General features: G+C 54.3%; 1 protein-coding gene across 1 annotated transcript in view; it reads left to right on the forward strand.

Moving 5' to 3' along the window:
* ACO2 (aconitase 2) overlaps positions 1-18757 on the forward strand; it is a 50044-nt gene that overhangs the window by 25946 nt on the left and 5341 nt on the right. The window contains exons 2-9 of the mRNA XM_075553639.1: positions 8246-8382; positions 9975-10233; positions 12980-13072; positions 16095-16253; positions 16405-16555; positions 16852-16956; positions 17690-17781; positions 18355-18460. Of these exons, the coding sequence (XP_075409754.1) occupies positions 8246-8382; positions 9975-10233; positions 12980-13072; positions 16095-16253; positions 16405-16555; positions 16852-16956; positions 17690-17781; positions 18355-18460 (1102 nt within the window). The remainder of the gene's footprint in view (positions 1-8245; positions 8383-9974; positions 10234-12979; positions 13073-16094; positions 16254-16404; positions 16556-16851; positions 16957-17689; positions 17782-18354; positions 18461-18757) is intronic.

The following is an 18757-nucleotide window of genomic DNA, read 5'->3' on the forward strand; positions in this document are numbered from 1 at the left end:
AATGGACTCACTCACTGTGAGTTTGCTTTGAATTATGTACAACAAAAATGAGCCTAAGCTGCCACAGTGTCTTGCTCCATTTCTTGGTTTTGTTTTTATTTCCCTGTGTATGCATGGAGGTTTTTCTCGATGAACAAAGGAAGCTCTTCTCTCTGCTTAACCCGCTGTCATTCAAAGCCGCATTCCGTGGTGGAGGGAGCAGCGTGTATTCCGTCAGCACCTGGTTTGTGGAGAGCTAGGTTGTTCTCTTGGGAACTGTGCTGCCAAGGGCTTCCTTGCTGCCGCTCTGCTCCTGTGTGTATTTGGATAAAATAGTTCCTGGAAGAGGGGAAATTGGTCAAAAGGTACAAACAGCTCACTTTTTAATAGGTGCAACATTGCCTCATTGTCTCAAATATGTTGAGCCTGTTTACACTCTAACTGAAAGCTTCGGACCTTGGTAAATGATTGACAGGGCTTGTTCACGGTTTGATCTCATGGGGCTAAGGGAGTCCTCTGCACCTCACTGAGGAGGGCTGACTGTAAGGTGATTAGAAGTCGCCTTTATTCCTTTCACCCATGTTGCAGAGCACGTCCTATGTAGCAAACCTAGTGTTTATGAAGCGTTAGCATGCCAAGAAGAGAGATACGGGTCTATAGAACTGGGCCGGAGGCCAGGGAAGCGTTGGTTCCCTGAGAAAGTACCACGCATTAGAGCCCAAAAGCCACTGTGAGTTACTAAGTCAAAGGGCAGTTGGGGGTGTTGGCCGTGCCCAGAGAACACCCCAAGCTTTGGCTTAGTAACTCAGACTCCCATATAGAACAAAGAACAGCGGAGAAAATCAAAGACTCGAGGAAACAATTATTCCAAAGGACTAATGGACCACACAAACCCCAGAAGCGCACTGAATAGGAGGCCCTGCCTAGAGTAGGAGGAAAATGTCGACCCCCAAAAAGAATGTGCGTAGATTTGTAGCACAGCTTAACCAAGGAGAGCAAGTAACTGGAGCAGCCCGAATGCACTTTCATCAGAAGGGACCCATCAGGAGGAGTGGCGGTGCTGAAGCCCCGGCTGAGCTAAGGCCCATTTATTCAGTCGCCCTGTGTCCTGGCATGTCAGCCTTCCCCCTTGCCTCAACCACAAAGGCGGTAAGTAGAGTCCAGACAAGGAACACAGCTTCAACCGCCATCTGTTCAGCATTCTCCTCTCAGAGGAAGAGAACAGGCAACTATACCGCATCCTGAACGCTCACCCTGTGTGCCGACGGACGCTGTGGATAGATGGCTTCGTTTGATCTGTAGAGAAACTCTGGCCCGGGGAAGGTCCCTGCTTGCCCAGAGCCACCGCAGGCAAGGGGTAGGACCTGACAACAGATGGTCACGTGGGAGGGACGGGTTGGCTCTAGGGGAGGAGAGAGAAGGAAGAGCCCGGAAGCTAGCCAACTTCAGGGCAGGCGCCGTCAGGACCCGGCTGGCCTGAGTGTCCATCCAGACTCACTGCTTCCAAGCACGTGACATCTGACTTAGCCCCTGGAGCTTCAGCCCCCACACCTGTGAGCGGGCAGTTGTAGCAGTGACTGTGCCGTGATGTGAGAATTCAAAATCAGGTACAGAACGTGCTTGACATAGAGCAGATGCTTAAGGAGTCAGGACAGTTGTCATTTTTATCTTAGTAGTAGGAGGGCACCCACGGCCTGCTTTGTCTGGATTGTGCACAGAAGGTACATGATGCCTTCGCTCGGGAAGTCTGCCTGCAGGGTCCCGCTTCAGCCTCATTGAACCCCTCACGGTTTATGTGGACATTTCACATGCCTTTCGTATGTGTTTCCCGTGTTGTACATCATTGTCTTTTTTTGATCTTATTGTGATTGAACATTTACAGAGCAGATTGGTTTTCCATCCAACAATCCATACACGTTTGGTTTCATAACCCTGATTGCCATGTTTTGCCCGTGGTTTTATAACCACAGCAGTTGGGCACAGAGAAGGGGCCTGTTCCAAGCCACATGATCAGGGCTCAAAGGTACAGGTGTTCCTTTTGCCGGACTGAAAGCTCAGGGTTTGCTCTTAGCCTTGAGGCTCTAGTCCTGGGTTTGCGATGGATCACTGGGCCGGTGGGTACAGTCCAAGCTGTCACCAGAGTTGGACAGAAGCAGGGCCACCTGACCCAGGTCGAGATGTTGGAGTGCTTAGGTGTATTTGTCCACATGACATGGAACTCTGTACCTTCTCCCCACTGCGCAGGGCCAGGTGGGGCTGACTTCTCCCCGGTGCAAGTGGCAGTGGCCTCCACATTGCCCCAGCACTGAACCATGCCCTCCGCCACCAACTCCTGGTGTGTCTCCTCTGACACGCCCTTAGTGCTTCTCACAGCCCTTCGCTGAGGAGCAGCGGCTGGGTGACTGATGGTCTCCTCGGGGAGGGCTCCAAGCAGCTCGAGGCTGGTGGAGAGCCGAGCTGGATGCATCTCTAGGCCGCACTTCAAACCTCTCAGTACTGTTTGGGAGCAGGTAGCAAAAGAGACCTAGGTTTCACCTTTTTATGATGGTGAAAGAGGCGTGGCGAAGGTCCCACAGCTAACTGACTTCTTTCTCTCTGACACTTCATTTGGCTGCTGCAAGGAGTGGCTAACAGCTGGCCCTGAGGAATACCACTAAGTAGATTAGTGTTGCGTGGCCTGACCAAGAGTCTGTCCTGGGGATTCAGGCCTGGCTGGCGTGTGTGAAGCGTTGGATGGATGTTGTGGGCACTGCATTGCTGGCTGGCATGAACGGGGTGATAGGGCTGACGATGACAGTCAGTCAGGATGAACCCAGGAACCTGCATCTCAGTTCAGGACACCAAGTGCACAAGTTCTTCCCTAGAGGACTGGGCTCAGGAGCCACCGGGGAGAAAGCTGCAGAAAGGTCCCAGGATGTCTGGAATTGATGTGTGCGCCAGCAGTGCAGTGGGTTGTCATCAGGCCTAGAATAAAGCAGGTGGGAGACCCCGGGCCCCTCCCTGCTGCAGGGCTGGGGAAATGCCATGAAAGAGTTGGTTGTGATGCCCCAGGGTGTCCTGGGCCTGGAGAAGTGGAGAGAGCCACCACTGCCATCAAATGGCTCCTATCGGGCTTTCAGGACTAAATCCTCACGGGAGCAGACAGCCTCCTCCTTCTCCTTCCTCAGAGTGGCTGCTGGGTCAGAACTGCTGACCTTGCAGTTAGTTCCTCACAAGTTAGGTAACCCATTGCTGTCAAGCTAATTCCAACTCTGCCCTGAGTAGATTTCCCAGGCTGCATAATTCTTTATGGGAGCAGACAGCTCCATCTTTCTCCCGAGTAGTAGCTGGCAACTTTGAACTATACATCTTGCAGGGTTTCTCACGGGGTAGATAGCCGTCTTCAAATATTCAAGGAAGACAAAATCACCGGCCTGGGGTGGGGCCTGCATGTCTCAGGTTGGGGGCCATGGTCCTGTGCTAAGGAGAGGGAGCTCCCGAGGGCAAACCCCACCTGAAGAGTAGATGGTGTAGAGTTTAGCGGAACAAGAGAGAGAATATTTTGAAATGATTCAGAAATGAACCAGGTGGTCATGTTGGGCATGGACTCCTGCCAGGACAGGGTTGCCCAGACCAAAGAAGGTACATGCTCTTCGACCGAGAAAGTGACTGTGGGCATTGAAGTTGCTCGGACTTCTGAAAACCCTCTTCCATCCTTTCCCATCTGTGGGGCTGAGCTGTCCCATTCCTCAGACACTCCCCCTGCCTCTCAAGTGCTCGCTAGCCACAGGTGGCCAGTGGCTCCCATGTCAGGTGGGGCAGAGCTAGAGCCCACAGGCCACCATCCCCACATCCATCCCCTTGGACAGTGCTGGCTGAGCAGACATTTCCACACCATCAGGCAGCATCCTGAGGAATGAGGAAGACTGAAGTTCACCTCCGTTTTATCTTTGGGGACCTGAGGGTTTGGGGTGGTTAAATGACTTGCCCGGGGCCATAGGAGGCAGCCTGGGGTCTGGTTCCAGGTGCCACAGTGTGGCCAGTCTGCCTCTGTGGGCCTCAGTTTCCTCACTTGGAAAATAGGACCACCATGGGCGTGAACTCTGGGTAGCTGAGGATGGACTGGCTCCTTGTACGGTGCAGGTACAGGGAATGAATGTGTCCCCCGCCCACTGTGTACTGTGCCAGCTGGTTACTTTGATCGTTTGCTCAGCTGTTGCCTTGCTGGAAGTGTGGAGGGTTGTTTTTTTGTTACTGTTTTTGCCCACTGGGGCAGACACAGGAGCTATTGTGACACTCCTTTAAAACGTAGAAGGAAGCAGACCTAGAGCCAGCGGTGGAATTCAGTCAGTTCACACTAGTTTCACAGAACTGATACCTAGTTATTTGTTGAGTTTAGTGAGCCACTTGTTAAAATCTCCCTTGTAGTCAAGGTTCTTTCTCAGGTGGGTGGCTAGGCAGCCACCCAATGTGGGAATCACAAATGTATATTCCTTACTCATCTTTAATGTTCATCTGCGAAACAGCGTTATCCTAAGCACCTGTACCAGTATTCATACAGTGCTTAGATATTAAAAAATAGAGCTGTGCTTATAATATTGAGTGATTCATTTCATAAAAGTTGTTATCCTTTTGATGAATCGCTACATTTTTATTCCCTTGCATTTGCTACTTTAGTAAACAAACAACATAAAAAGAGAAAGTGCCAACCACCCAGGGGGATGGCACACTCATTCCTTTCAGCCTTGTGGTATGCCCCAGATTCCCCTGAGATATTGTGAATGAATTACGCAATTCCTGAACAGGTTCAAAATAGTGTCAGAACAATTGCTGTAAGTTCAACAGAAGTGGAAAGGGATTTTTCAAACATGAACATAACATGTCCAGAGAAGAGGATTTGCCTGTTTCTAATCTGCCAAACACAATGGCTTTTGTCTAATTGGCCTGCCTCTAAAGAAATGCGGTCCTATTCCTACAGTGAAAAGATGGTGTGCTGGGAATTTTGGGGGTGGGTGCATTTTTGTTAAACTACTGTCGTAATGACAGTGTGATGTTTTTGCTGACTGACGCAAATAAATCACACAGCTTATGCTCAGGTAAAAGCAGAGAGTAATGCAAGTAAGTGTGCTAAGTAGGAGGCAACCTAGGAATGCCTTAAATAACAGGTTTAGAGTTTTGCCAGGTGTTTAATATTTTTCATTAATATTTTAAAACACTTATAACATTGAGTTTTGTGTACCTCTTTTATTGTTCCTATTTAAGTATTAGCTGTATGAAATAACAAACTACCTTTTGGCGTACCATTTTTAATACTTAAAATGGTCAAGAGGGCATAATTTGAATCCCCTCACTGCTTAGCTTAGAGCAGTTGATGGCAGACAAGAAGAGCCGGCGTTGCATTGTGCAGACGCTGGAAAGGGTGTCTGTAAGCTATGCTGATATGTACAAAAGGCAAGTTGCAGAAGAACTTCTGCGGCTTCTCATTGGTGTGAAAGCCCAAGGGTGCACGTCTTTAAGAGTGCAGGTGACAGGAGTTGCCACCCCATCTTCAAGTTCTCCCTCACCCCTCACACCGTGCCATGAGGAAGTGGGTCCATGGTCACTCAGGTGGTGAATGGTGGGGCCAGACTTGGACTCGGGTCTCTGGAACGCCAACGCTGTGCGTCCGACTGTCCGCCGGAACAGCAGTGGGGGGTCTCATTTGAGGCTGAACTGTCGTGGGCTCTTCTCTCCCAGGCTCTGTTGAAAGACTCGTGGGGTGGGCTTGGAGCTGGTGGGCTGGAAGTCTGCAGTGGGGAGCTAATGCCCTGCTGCATGGTTGGTTAGCGGGCCGGGTAGGTAGACGTGCTGTTTCCACTGCTGCGTGGCCTGAACTGTGGTGGGAGTTGGATTTAGGTGTCCGGGTGACATAAAGAAGGGTGCCTGGGTAGTGGCTTACTGGTTGCCTCATCTGTTACCTAAGTCTGTGGCCCACTAGGCAGGGAGCGCATCTCTTCTTGTCCCTCTGTCATTTTTTGGATTCATTTATTCGCCTCTGGTCACAGTATATCCTGTGAAGGTTGTCACCTTAGATTTCAAATGAATTAAGATGGGTGCCGTGGTGACAGTCATCTCTTGCTGCACAAACCACCCAGAAATCAAAGGCTTAAGACAGTAAGACATCTGCCTCATAGTTGGGGTGGGTCAGGCATTTGAGGGCAGCTTGCCTGGGGGCTTGTATATTTCCAAATGGCCGACCAGATGGTGGCTGGACCTGCAGTTCTCTGAGGGCAGACCCTGGGGCTGGCACATTCACATGCCCAGGGAGGTGTGATGCTGGCTGTTGGCATGAGGCCTCACATGCTTCTCAGGGTGGGCCTGGGCCTCTTACCCAACACTCATTGCCATCAAGTCGATTCCAGCTCAGTGACCGTTTGCAGAATCTCCCAGACTAAATTAATCTTCACAGGCATCTCTCTCCTGTGGACCGATGGGTTAGCAGCCCAGGGTCTAACCCACAGCCCCATCGGGGCTACTGGGGCTCTTCCCAGGGATGCTTCAATGCCCTGCCAACATGGTGGCCGCAGCCCCCAGAGAAGTCAGAGAGAGAGCATGCATGTGAGTGACTTTGTCCTGAAAGTTGGCTAGATCACTTCCATCCCATTTTCCTTAGAAAACGTCAGTAAGTCTGCCATGTCTTCTACGAGCCATGGAGGAGGGGTGTGTTAATGAGCCACCATCTTCGGAAGGGAGAACCACAGGTCTTGCACCAGGGCTTCTTTGTCCATTCTGTCGTCTCATCAGCATATACAAGGGACTTCCAAAAGTTCGTGGAAACAAATCCATTTTCTTTCAATTCTGTGTTTCCACCAACGTTTCTACCTCCCCTGATGTTTATGTATAAATGAGATGCAGAGATGAGTAAGGCTCGATCTGAATGTGTTACATGGTGAGTGTCCTGGCACTGTATCAGAAGAGGAAAACGACGGCCGGAGCCCTAGAGTGGGACGCTCCGCAGAGGCCTGGTGGGCCCGAGCATCGGGTTATCGGCAGTATGTGGAGAGGGACATACGTTCTGAGTCCCGAGGCCGGCTGCCATCTTTATTCTTGCTTCTGTACCTGCTGGTCCAGAGACTGGGTTGCTGCTCAATGGGGATGCTGCTCCTGTTTTCTAAGAGGGAGGTTCCGTGTCTAGCAGGGACCCCATCCAGTTTTCCCTTTCTAGGTATCATTTCTGGTATACCCACATTTTACAAACTTTGGGTCTGTTTGGTTTTGCTTTGCGTTGTTGGCCATGACTAAACTGGGAAGAACCAGTTGGATGCGCTTTACAGCATCGTCACAACTGCCACCTGCCCTCGTCTTCCCTTCCCAGTAGCCTTGCATGTGACGGTGCACACAGACCACACCCCGCCCACTACCGTCAGTGGGTTGAGCTTTGTGATGACCCACAGGGCAGACTAGACGGTTCTTGAGGGTTGCCTGGGCTACAGACCCTTGTGAAGGCAGACTTCTGTTGGATAGAAACTGGTGGAACCCCAAATGGGTGTCCCTTAGTCACCCTCCAGGTCTGGAGATGAAGTCTTCCCATGGCGCAATTTCCCACCCAAGAATCTACAGATCAACTAAGGGAACAGCAACAGTGGAGCAGGATTTACCCGATGACAAAGTTCAGAAGGTTAAGAAGGAAGGAATGGCCACAGGGAAGCAGGAAGTGTGGGGTATTTCCAGCCATGACCCGAGACAAAGCACACAGGACTCATCTGCTCTGTAAACTTTGACACAATCCACAATAAAGCCTTTCCTTAAAAGGTGGGGCGTCTGGCATGTTCAGACCTCCGGCTTCAGTTACCAGTTCGTGTCCCATCAATCACTCCCCACTGCTAGACTGGGAGTTCACAGGGTAGAACTGCCGGTTTGGGTTTTCCGATGGTGAGCCTTTACGGCAGCAGACAGCCTCATCTTTTGCCCACAGAGTGGCCGGTTTGAGGTTAGCAGCCCAGCTTGGAACCTGCTACAATGTTCCAGGAGGGCTGTTGTCCTCTGAAGCTACAAGGATAGAGGACATTAATAAACCTACGAAGTAGAACCTGTCTTTGATCCCAGGTGTTCTGACTGTAAGTCCCTTGTACTTGTCTCCTACCACAGGCCGTGTTCCTGGTGGAAATGGACCCTGTAGTCTCAGAATCGCTCTTGTCACGGAATAGCCCTTGACACTCCTAATTCCTTGCGTTTCCCACCACACTGAGCTTCCCGAGTGGCCTCCGAAGGACTCCGTTGACAGGTGCTGTTGTCTTTCTTCTTGCAGAAAGCCCTGGGTGTGCGGCAGTACCATGTGGCCTCAGTCCTGTGCCAACGGGCCAAGGTGGCCATGAGCCACTTTGAGCCCACCGAGTACATCCGCTATGACCTGCTGGAGAAGAACATTAACATCGTTCGCAAACGGTAAGGCCTGTCGGGGGGAGGCTGTGGTGACAGCTGAAGAGTGCTTCTGCGCCTGGCCCTTGGAGAGGCAGGAGCACAGGCAGCCATGGTGCTGGGTGGCTCTGGTGGTGACACAGCACGGTACTTCAGACACAAACGTTCCTGCTGAGGGAGGACAGTCCACATCGGTGATGAACTCTGGCCTCTCTGCCCAGAAGACTTGGGTCATCGAGAACAAAGTCTGGGGTGTGATGCTGTGCCCTGAGCCTCCAGGAGAGGCAGCTGAGCCTGGGCCAGCCCTGTGGGCTCGAGTCGTGGCCAGGGAAGCATTTGTATTTTCTCTTCACGTAGACACAGAGGAGAGAGCCAGGCCTGAGAGCTGGAGGTGGGCTGTGCTTAGATCCGGAGCATGTCACTTTCCCAGCAGTCCTAGTGGGGCTGACACTAATTAGAGTGACTGAGCCCTTGCTGCGGGGGGCGCCCTTCCTAAGCACCTCATCTTCTGGGAGACAGCCTGGGCTCCAGTGAAGGGCATGGACTGCGGAGCCACACACACACCCCCACCTCCCCGACCCTTGCCTCCAGCTCTGATGCTCACTAGCTCTGTGACCCGGGACAAGTGCCCTCACCTCTGCGGGCTCCATCGGTCTTCTCCTTCAGCTTGCCAGTCACAGTGGCTATGTCCAGATTGATTGGATGAGAGTTGAAAGCGATGTGAACAAAGCAAAAAGACAGAAGCGTGCAAATAAAGCAACACCTGAAAGCAATATCATTGAAGAAGCAACAGAGTTTATTAGCGAGAACATCGTGGTGTCCAGGGCATTGGTGGGAGGCTTTTTGCTAGGACCTGCATCATAAGGACGGGCCCCTTCTGACACCGTGATGGCAGCATGGCAAGAGCAGTGGGCGTAGCAGGTGTTGTCTCGGCAGCATCTGCCAGCAGATTCTCTGGCGCAAGGAGCAGCAGCAAGCTGGACAATACTGAGTTCACGACTTCTACTATTACCTGCTGTAAAATCCCCTGTGTCCTATGTCTGTAGTGGTATTCTTGAGCAAAACATGGTTAGCTTTCATTATTTAAAAGCATTTGCATCTAGTTCTAAACTAGCCTATAAAGTATTATCCATGCTTATAGATAGGAAGAGGGAAAACAATCTGTTTGTTGGACATAAGTTCAATAAATAAAATATTATTTTTAAAAGAAAGAAATTCAAATCTAAGGCCCAGTCTTACTGGGTGGACAGAGACTGAGATTAAGGCCCTGGGACACCCTTCAAACCTAGACCTGAACTTGCCCTGTGGCTTAACTTTCAGCCAAACAATAAAGAGCCTGACGTGAGATCCCCACACCTTGGAGTAGTCGGCCAAAAGCCGGGGAGGCAGGGCAGGACCTGGGGGCCTGGAAGTGGAAGAGGAAAGAGTACTGGTATTGAGAGGATTGTACTCAGAGTCACAAACGAGCTGCATATGAATTGTTGCTGGAAAACCAAGCTGCTCTGCACACTTGCACCCACATCTCAGTAACAAGGAAAAGCCCTGTGCCGCGTGACCGAGGTGCCGTGTGACCGAGGTGGGGAAGGGCGGATGCTGCAGCCTCTCTTCTCTCCTCGCAGACTGAACAGGCCTCTGACCCTGTCGGAGAAAATCGTGTATGGCCACCTGGACGACCCAGTCAACCAGGAGATTGAGAGGGGCAAGACGTACCTGCGGCTGCGGCCGGACCGTGTGGCCATGCAGGACGCCACGGCCCAGATGGCCATGCTGCAATTCATCAGCAGTGGGCTGCCCAAGGTGGCCGTGCCGTCCACCATCCACTGTGACCACCTGATTGAGGCCCAGCTCGGGGGTGACAAAGACCTGCGCCGAGCCAAGGTGAGCTGGAGAGAGGGATGAGACTGGGAAGGGAGGCAAGGTCTATGCAAGAGTGTCCCAGGCACTATTTAAAAGTGACTTTTTTCTTTTCTAATTGTCCACGAGCCATTGCTCATTGAGAAAATGTTAGGAAATAAAGCCAGTCTTCATCTTACTACACTGGAGCCGCTCCTGTAATAGTAGAAAACTAAGGCCCACGCTCTGAGGGCCGGAAGGTCTGTCTCTGCCTGGAGCCCCACTTCTGGTGCGCCTGCCCGCCCTGGTCTGCCCGCTCCAGGCCCTGTGAGAGGCCACTGTTTGTGAAGTCCGGCACCACCTCTGGTGTTCCACACCTCATGGGTATGAGTAGGCTCAGCCCTAGGCTGGATGCCCCTTTAGTGCCCTCTTGCTAATTGAGCTGCTTGGGGGCTTTTGGGGTTGCTTGGCTAGATAGAAGGGACCAGAGGGCTGTGGAGGTGTTTTCCCAGAATTGCTCCTCTCCTCCCCCCAGTGAAACCAACCCCCCACTTCTATCCCAGTCTCTGTACTGCCTTTGTGTGTGCAAAGTCTTGGCAGCAACTGGCGCCTAGCAGCCCCCTTCTCCTCCCTCCACCCCTGCTGCGGGAGCCTTTGCCCCCACAAGGGGGGATGTTGGCAGGAGCTAAATGCTGGCAGCGTCCCAGCTTGGCCTAGCTTGGAGCGGGGCCTGTAGTTGAGAGCGCTCTGGCCCCAGGGCCAGCTCTGCAGAGGCTCCCAGACCCCCGGGAATCGCTCAGGGTGATGTTCTTATTGGGGGGCCGTCTCCTGTGCAGCTCTTTCCTGCTCGGTAGAGAGCACGCTCCCTGCTGGCTGCACTTGCTGTAGCAATGTTGGCTGTGGCAAGGTTACAGGGCCCCGTGTGGTACTGGGCCCTGAGTGTGATTAGGAGCCTGGGGATCCCTTCCACCATGGGGACCAGGTGCCCACAGCAGGGCCACCACCTCTCTGGACTTGGCCTTGCTTTACGGGTCAGAACTGACCTTTAGTCTCTTCCTTCTAGAAGTGAGATTCCTTCTCATTTTTTTTTTCCTCCAACAAATAGTGGCCACTCCATGTGACCAGGCCCAAGTGCTGGGGTTGGTTTATTGTCAGTAAGACAGGTCGCTGTCCCCATGGGTCTCATAGGGTCTAGGGCAATGGTTCTTCACCTTCCTGATGCAGCGACCCTTTCATACAGTTCCTTTCTGTGGTGGTGACCCCAACTATAAAATTATGTTCGTTGCTACTTCATCACTGTAATTTTGCTACTGTTACGAATTGGGCAACCCCTGTGAAAGAGTCATTCTGCCCCCAAAGGGGTCGTGACCTACAGGTTGAGAACTGCGGGTCGGATACTGCATACCCAGTGGGTCGACAAAAGTGTGGCGTGTGCTGGGCAGGGACGTGCTAGGCAAATTATAAAGTGTGCACAGAGGCCTCCAGGTGGGAAGAGACTGGATGTAGTCATGGGGCTGACAGACTTGGGGCCGGCACACACCGTATATAAGGGGGGCTGGGTTGAGGCAGCTGAGAATGGAGCTTAAATACGGGCTGTGGGTGCTTCAGAAACAGAGAGGGGCTTCAGTCAGGGAGGGATTGAGGTCAGATTTACACGCATCTGTAAAGGGACCCCCACTCAGGGGCCCCGAGAGCCGGGGGGAGCTCCAGGCTGTGCCTACCACACAGCCCGTCACAGACACGTGTACATGTGCCTCCTACCATCAGTCCAATTGCATAGGTGGCTGGCTTGTTAAAAGGCAGCACATTAATTATTGATTAGAAAGAGTCTGCCCTTTGTCTGCCGGTCCTCTTTGCCTACACGTCTCACTTTCCTCATGTGAATAGAGGGGCCTGGCTGAGTAACCAGCTTGGCCCCTCCTGCCTCCTCCTGCCAGACCTGGGGGTCCTGCAGGGCTGGGCGAGCTCGCAGTGAGTTGGGAGTTGAAGGGCTGACTGGCTGTGTTGGGGCGCAGGCAGTGTATCCCTTCTCAGGCCTGGTCCTGGCAAGTTTCTTTCCTCGTGTTTCCCCTGGGCTGTGTGCAGTCTGCACCGTCCCCTCCCCCGTTACTGGGGTCGCACTCATCCAGAGACATGTCAGGTCTGGTGGAGAAGCCCCGTGCAGTGTGTCCTGTGGAGAGGCTGCTGGAAGCAGCGGGGCACCAGGCAGCCCTTCACTGTTAACAGTCTGCAGCCCCTTCTGGGCACTGGACCTGGAGCCTTCTCTGATGCCGTTTCCTTTCCTCCACCCCACGAGGGGGAGGTCCTATTTCACCTTAGCATGCAGCCGCATAGACCTGGTAGTCTCTTCCGGAACATCCGCAGTTATTAAGGCCCAGGCCTCCGGGGCTCTGCTTCCCCCAATACCACACCCCAGCCACACCAGCCACAGGATGGGTCCTCCTCCCCTGCCGGCCCGCTCTGAACGATGTGACTGCCGGAAGTACCCTTTGAGGTGACCCAGCACATACCTTCCACAGCCCCGTAGGAACAAGATTCAGGGCCCCAGCAGGGAGAGCACTTCCTCCACCAGGTGTCCTAGCACTGGACCCCTCTGCCCTCTTGTCCTCCCCTCCCACCAGAGGAGACTTTGGGGACTTATTTTTAGAAGTTCTTCAGGAGCAGGCCCTCCTTCCTGCCAGCACTTGAGGGTCATAGGGGAGGTGGCAGTGTGGGGGGAGGAGGGCCTGAGCAATGGTCACCCCAGATGTGAACCGGTTACTAATACTGTCATTATGGATTTGTCTCATAGGACATAAACCAGGAAGTGTATAATTTCTTGGCAACTGCAGGTGCCAAGTACGGCGTGGGCTTCTGGCGGCCTGGCTCAGGAATCATCCACCAGGTAAAGCAGGGCTCAGCCTCTTCTCTGGGGGAGTGGGGAGGCCTCTCAGGCAGACCCAGCTTCCTCCCCCTTTGTCTTTTCAGTGGCGGTGGAAGTACACATAACAAACGTTCCACCGGTACACTCCAACGGCGTGGATGACACCCTCCACATCACGCCACCAAACTGCTTCCTTTTCCCAAATCCTGCCACCACTATTAGCATACACTCCATGTCCCCTCAGCACACTGCTCCCATGCCCTCGGGAGCTCAGAGCTACCTTCGCTTACACGTGGGACCACACGCCGTTTGCATTATGCCTGCCTGCTTCCAAGGTTCTTCCTCATCCGCGTTGGGGCGTGCACAGGCAGCACTGCTGTGCGGAAAACCTTGGTCTCTGTGAGGCTGTCAGTACGCACGCTGTGTTCTCTCTTCAGCCTCCCTCTGATTGCTCTGCCCAGGCAGCCCGCCTTGTAAGGTTGGCAGGTTTCCTCTGTTCTTTCTAACCAGGTCACCAGACTGTTTACCTGCATACCGTAGCATTTTATCGTTTGTTCTTTTTGTTTTTTTCCCTAAACGTTGTCTGGTTCCATTAGTGGTCTGCAGCTTGCCTTTTGAGTTTTATCTTTGGCAAACAGACTCTCTTTTGGAGAGCAGTTTTTGGTTAACAGAGTTCCCATGGATGCCCACCCCACCACCCTTGGCATCTCTTATGAGCCCCTGCCTTCCCTTGGCAAGGCCCCCGGACATAAGCCAGTTCCACCCTCACATCAGCGTCCACTCTGCCCTGTGCGTTTTGAGGAGTGCGGCCCCTCATCTCTCCACCATCACAGATTGTACCAATGCCCGGTCTCCCCTGCCCATCACCGTCCCCGCACCCAAGCCACCAGGGACCCAGGCCCCTGTGAACTGCTTTGTTTCTGGAGTCTGCCCAGAAGGTGGGGCGCCTTTCCCCGGGGCTGCTCCTCAGCCTGCCTCCTTCGTTCCAGTAGCAGCCACAGCTAGCGTCTGAGCAATGAGTACGTACTATTCTGAGCACCTCACACTCAGCTCCCGTGAGCTGGGTCCTCCTGGGCCAGGGCAGGCGGCACCCCATGCTCCTGGGGCACACTAGGAAGGGCCTTGGCATCTTGGGAGCGCTTATTTCCAGGTCTCCCCAAGGATCAACTTGCTCCTGAAAGTGGAAGTGTTTCTCGGGGAAAGGTCCTTAGCTCCACTGGGCCCACTGCATGCTGGGCAGGCAAGCAGGGGTCTCATCTTTGTGACCAGGTATGAAACCCACCTTTGCTCCTTCCCAGGGACCCCTCCACTTCACTACACCCCAGGCCTGGCTTTTGACCTAAGCCCCGCTATGACCTGAGCCCCTTGCTCCCAGGCTGCCCACTCAAAGGGGAGCCAAGGGGATCACTTGCCTGCCCTTTCAGACCTGTGTCTTTGCCAGGGGGGCTGCCTATGGTGGCAGGACCCAGTGCTGCCGGGGGCCAGCAAGCCCCTATGCAGCAGGGTGAGACCACCAGGACCAGCCTGGCCCCAAAGCTTCCCAACTTGGTGTTCCCCGGTCTACCTCAATACAAGTGACAGCCCAGCCACCAGCTTGGCAACAGCCTGATCTCGGCATTCCTTTCAACAAAACCCCTGGCTGCACTTTCCTCGGACCTCCCAGTTGGGGGGGGGGGGGGCGGGGAAGGGAGGTAGAGGGACTTTTTCCTCCATGTCCAAACCAGACCCCCCACCCCACTTTCCCCACCTTGGGTTTCCTGTCGCTGCCAGGTCAGACAGTTCCCTCTCGGCTCCCCTCTGTGAGGACCCCGCTCCTGTGTGAGTTCCTTCACGGGATAAACCAGGCAGGCTGTGAGAACAGGACCCAGGGCTTAGTGCTCCCTCGCTGGCTGTGGTTGGAACAGGGAACTAACTCGGTGTGGCGTGTGGAGGGCAACAATTAAATTGCGTTTTGTGTTAGACGTGAACCCCAGCCTAAAGTGCACTCACCTTCACCTGCCTGGCCACACGGAGCCAAGTGGAGGCTGAGTCAGGCCTGTGTTCACCCTCCTTCCTGCCCGGCACGCCAAGTGCCATGCCACATTTGGTGTGCCTGCTTCAGGGCTCAGACCCTTTGACCTTGAGGAGCTTTTGAGGTTAGCTAGCTTTAAAAGTCCTGGCATGGGGCTGAAGCTAGGGCGGGCTGGGAGTGATGCCGCTTGGCAGCATTAATCATTGTTTAGGGGTTCCTCTTGGTTGGCCTGATCTTAGCAGCTGGATACTCCTAGGGAAGAGCCAGGTCTTCCACCTTTCTGCACCCCTCGAGCGAGTCTCCAGAGCCTCCTCCTCCTCACATGCCCTAGGCACTTCCCAGAGCAGGTCGAATCTGTGCAGTGGGAAGAGCATGGGCTTCGTTGCTTGTCTGACCTGGGCACCCTGGACGAAGTCGCTCCATCCAGCAGTAGGTGCCCCACACTCCTTAGAACTCTCCCCAGGTGAGAAACCAGACTGGCACACTCCAGACCCTACACAGGCCACCACACACGGCATGCCTGCTGTGTCACAGGCACATCCTGCCCTGGTTCATCAGCACCCAGCACAGTCCTAGCCAAGGACTCCATGTCCTTCCTGAGCCACAGCCAGGAGCCAAACTCCGGGAGGCCTGCAGGCCCGTCTGCCCAGCGGAGGACGTCAGAGTGCTGCATCCCCACGCCCAGGTCCCTCCTGGAGCTGCCCCACAGCAAGGGGGCAATGGCTGGGGACCCTGTGTTGGGGGGGCCAGACAGCTTTGCAGAACCCCTTGGAGCAGCAGTCCTCAACCTTCCTCAAGCTGCGGCTCTTTCATACAGTCCATGTTGTGGTGACCACCCAACCATAAAATTATGTTCGTTGCTACTTCATCACTGTCATTTTGCTGTTAGAGATTGGGCAACCCCTGTGAACGGGTGGTTTGACCCCCAAAGGGGTTGAGACCCACAGGTTGGGAAGCGCTGCTTTGAGGCTCTGCCTCTGTTCTCTGTTGAAGACTTCTCACCTTAGGGTCTTGGGGTTTGTTTGTTTTCAGATCATTCTGGAAAACTACGCATACCCTGGGGTTCTTCTGATCGGCACTGACTCCCACACCCCCAATGGAGGGGGTCTTGGGGGTATCTGCATTGGGGTTGGGGGTGCTGATGCAGTGGACGTCATGGCTGGGATCCCATGGGAGCTGAAGTGCCCCAAGGTGAGGCTGGAAGGACCCTGAGACCCAGAAGGGCTGGGTACTACAACAGACGGGGGCCTTGGGGAGGGAGAGGGGCCTTCGGGTGGGCATCAGATTGGTGCCTTGTGTCCGTCGCTGGCCATGACCATAATGGTGGCCTCCTCCTTCCTAGGTGATTGGTGTGAAGCTGACCGGCTCACTCTCTGGCTGGAGCTCCCCCAAAGATGTGATCCTGAAGGTGGCAGGCATCCTCACCGTGAAGGGGGGCACAGGTGCCATCGTCGAGTACCATGGGCCCGGCGTCGACTCCATCTCCTGCACTGGTGAGGAGGGGCAGGGGCCAGGAAATCCATCACAGACTCGGGAGAGGGCAGACTGGAGAGAGACCGTCCAGGCCCCCACCTTGGATCAGAAGGCTGAGCACCCTGTCTCCCTGGGGCTGCCGGGGCTGGGCCCAGCCATGGCCCTGGGTGATCCGAAAGGAGACTCCTAGGAAGGATGGCCTGCACTGTCGGGTGACTGTCACTCTACCCGGCTACCACACTGAGGGGCACATTGGCTCTGGTTCCCTGGGTCTCCCCTCCCAGCTGCTCAGCCAGCCCCCTCTGCGTCCCTGCAGGCATGGCGACAATCTGCAACATGGGCGCGGAAATCGGAGCCACCACCTCCGTGTTCCCTTACAACCACAGAATGAAGAAGTACCTGAGCAAGACGGGCCGGGCAGGTGAGCCAGCAGGGCCAGTGGACGGGCTGTGGGGGTCAGAACAGTCGTATTCCGTGCCCCTCTGCTGGCAACCTGAGTGGATCCTGTTCCCCTCTCCTGGCGTTTGAGGCTCTGAGCAGCCCCTTCGGTGTGTGGAACATTCTGTGTGTGTGTTTTGTGGTTGGAAGTGTCTTGCTTTAGGACTGAAACTGGGGGGTGGACCTGGGAAGACAGCTGGATAGACAGTCTTCTCGTCCAGGCCCCTGGTGCCCCCTACAGGAAGCATCTGAAATCACCTAGAGCAGGTGCTGTTTAGCATTCTAGCCATAGCTGGGGACAAAGACAACAACCGATTTCCCGGCCTCCCCACCCTCCTGGGGAGGTTCTAGCTCCGCTCTTTTGAGGTTGGGAGCAGGAAGCTGACCTTTGGGGGCAGGTGCAGAGGCCCAGCCAGGCAGAGCTTGTCAGAGTACCTATGAGCATGTGGCTTCCTGTCTGGAGGGCCCTTCCCCACCCTTTCTGACTTCTTCAAATTTAGCTCTAAATTTAGCACCTTCCCCTGCTTTGTCTCCTCTGGCCTCCACGGTCCCTGTCTCTTCTTGGGGGCCAGGACTGTGTCCTATTGCAATTTTGTTCTTTCGTGTGCCCTGTCAGTGCCCAGAACCTGGCATCCAGCAGGTGCTAGGTGACAGACGGATGGCCTAAGACCACTTCTTGTTCTATGCACTGCAGCCCCTTCCCCTGTTGGTTTCAGACATTGCCAGTATTGCCGACGAATTCAAGGAAAACCTGGTGCCTGACCCCGGCTGCCATTATGACCAGCTGGTGGAAATTAACCTCAATGAGGTGAGGAAGGGAATCAGGTGGAAGGACTTTCTGAGGGTGGGGGGAGCTCAGGTCCCACCTGGGGGCTCTATCACGGCTGCTGTCTGTCAGCCCTCGGAGGATCAGGGTGGGTCCCTGGCTGCATAGCCAGCAGGTCTTGGGGCCCTGGTGCCCGTGCCCTGAAAACTGCTGCGGGTGGAGATGAGCTGGGCTGGCCAGGACCCTGGAGGGTTTTTGTTGGTGTCAGGTGTGGCGGTGGAAGACAGAGGGGAGGCAGCTGCAGAGCAGATGCAGCAGAGCTACAGGGATGCAAAGGCCGCCCGGACAGGAGGGAGTGGGCTCCTCTAGGCCACTGCCTCAGCGTCACTGAGCTCCAGCTCCCTCACAAGAGTGGAGGTGTTCCCAAGTTACTGGCTGGGGGTATACTGGTGCCGACGCCTAACTGTGCAGTGTCAGCTGAGGGCTCGGAAGGGCTTCCATGAGGACCTGGTCTCTCGGCCTTTGGAAGGGGGGCAGGCAGAGAGATGGACGCCCCCCACACACACACCACACTCCATGTCCCCCTCCCAACACTCTGTGTCCTTGTATCCTCAGCTGAAGCCACACATCAATGGACCCTTCACGCCCGACCTGGCCCACCCTGTGGCCGATGTGGGTAAAGTGGCCGAGAAGGAAGGGTGGCCCCTGGACATCCGAGTGGGTGAGCACCTCCCCCAACTCCCCATCCGCCTGGGTCCCTCTGGTGTAGAGGAAGCCGGCACCTGGGTCTCCTGTGTGGCTCTGTAGTGAGGACTTTTTCATGGTATTAAAAATGTGTGTTCATTTAGAGCCGTGGTTCTCAACCTGCCTAATGCCGCAGCCCTTTCGTACAGTTCCTCATGTGGCGGTGACCCCCCAACCGTAACATTATCTTCATTGCTTTCATCACTGTTATTTTGCTACTAAGATGAACCAGGCGACCCCCATGAAAGGGTTGTTTGACCCCCAAAGGGTCGAG

Source organism: Tenrec ecaudatus, chromosome 6 (genome assembly GCF_050624435.1).
Source record: "Tenrec ecaudatus isolate mTenEca1 chromosome 6, mTenEca1.hap1, whole genome shotgun sequence".
NCBI classification, from domain to species: domain Eukaryota; kingdom Metazoa; phylum Chordata; class Mammalia; order Afrosoricida; family Tenrecidae; genus Tenrec; species Tenrec ecaudatus.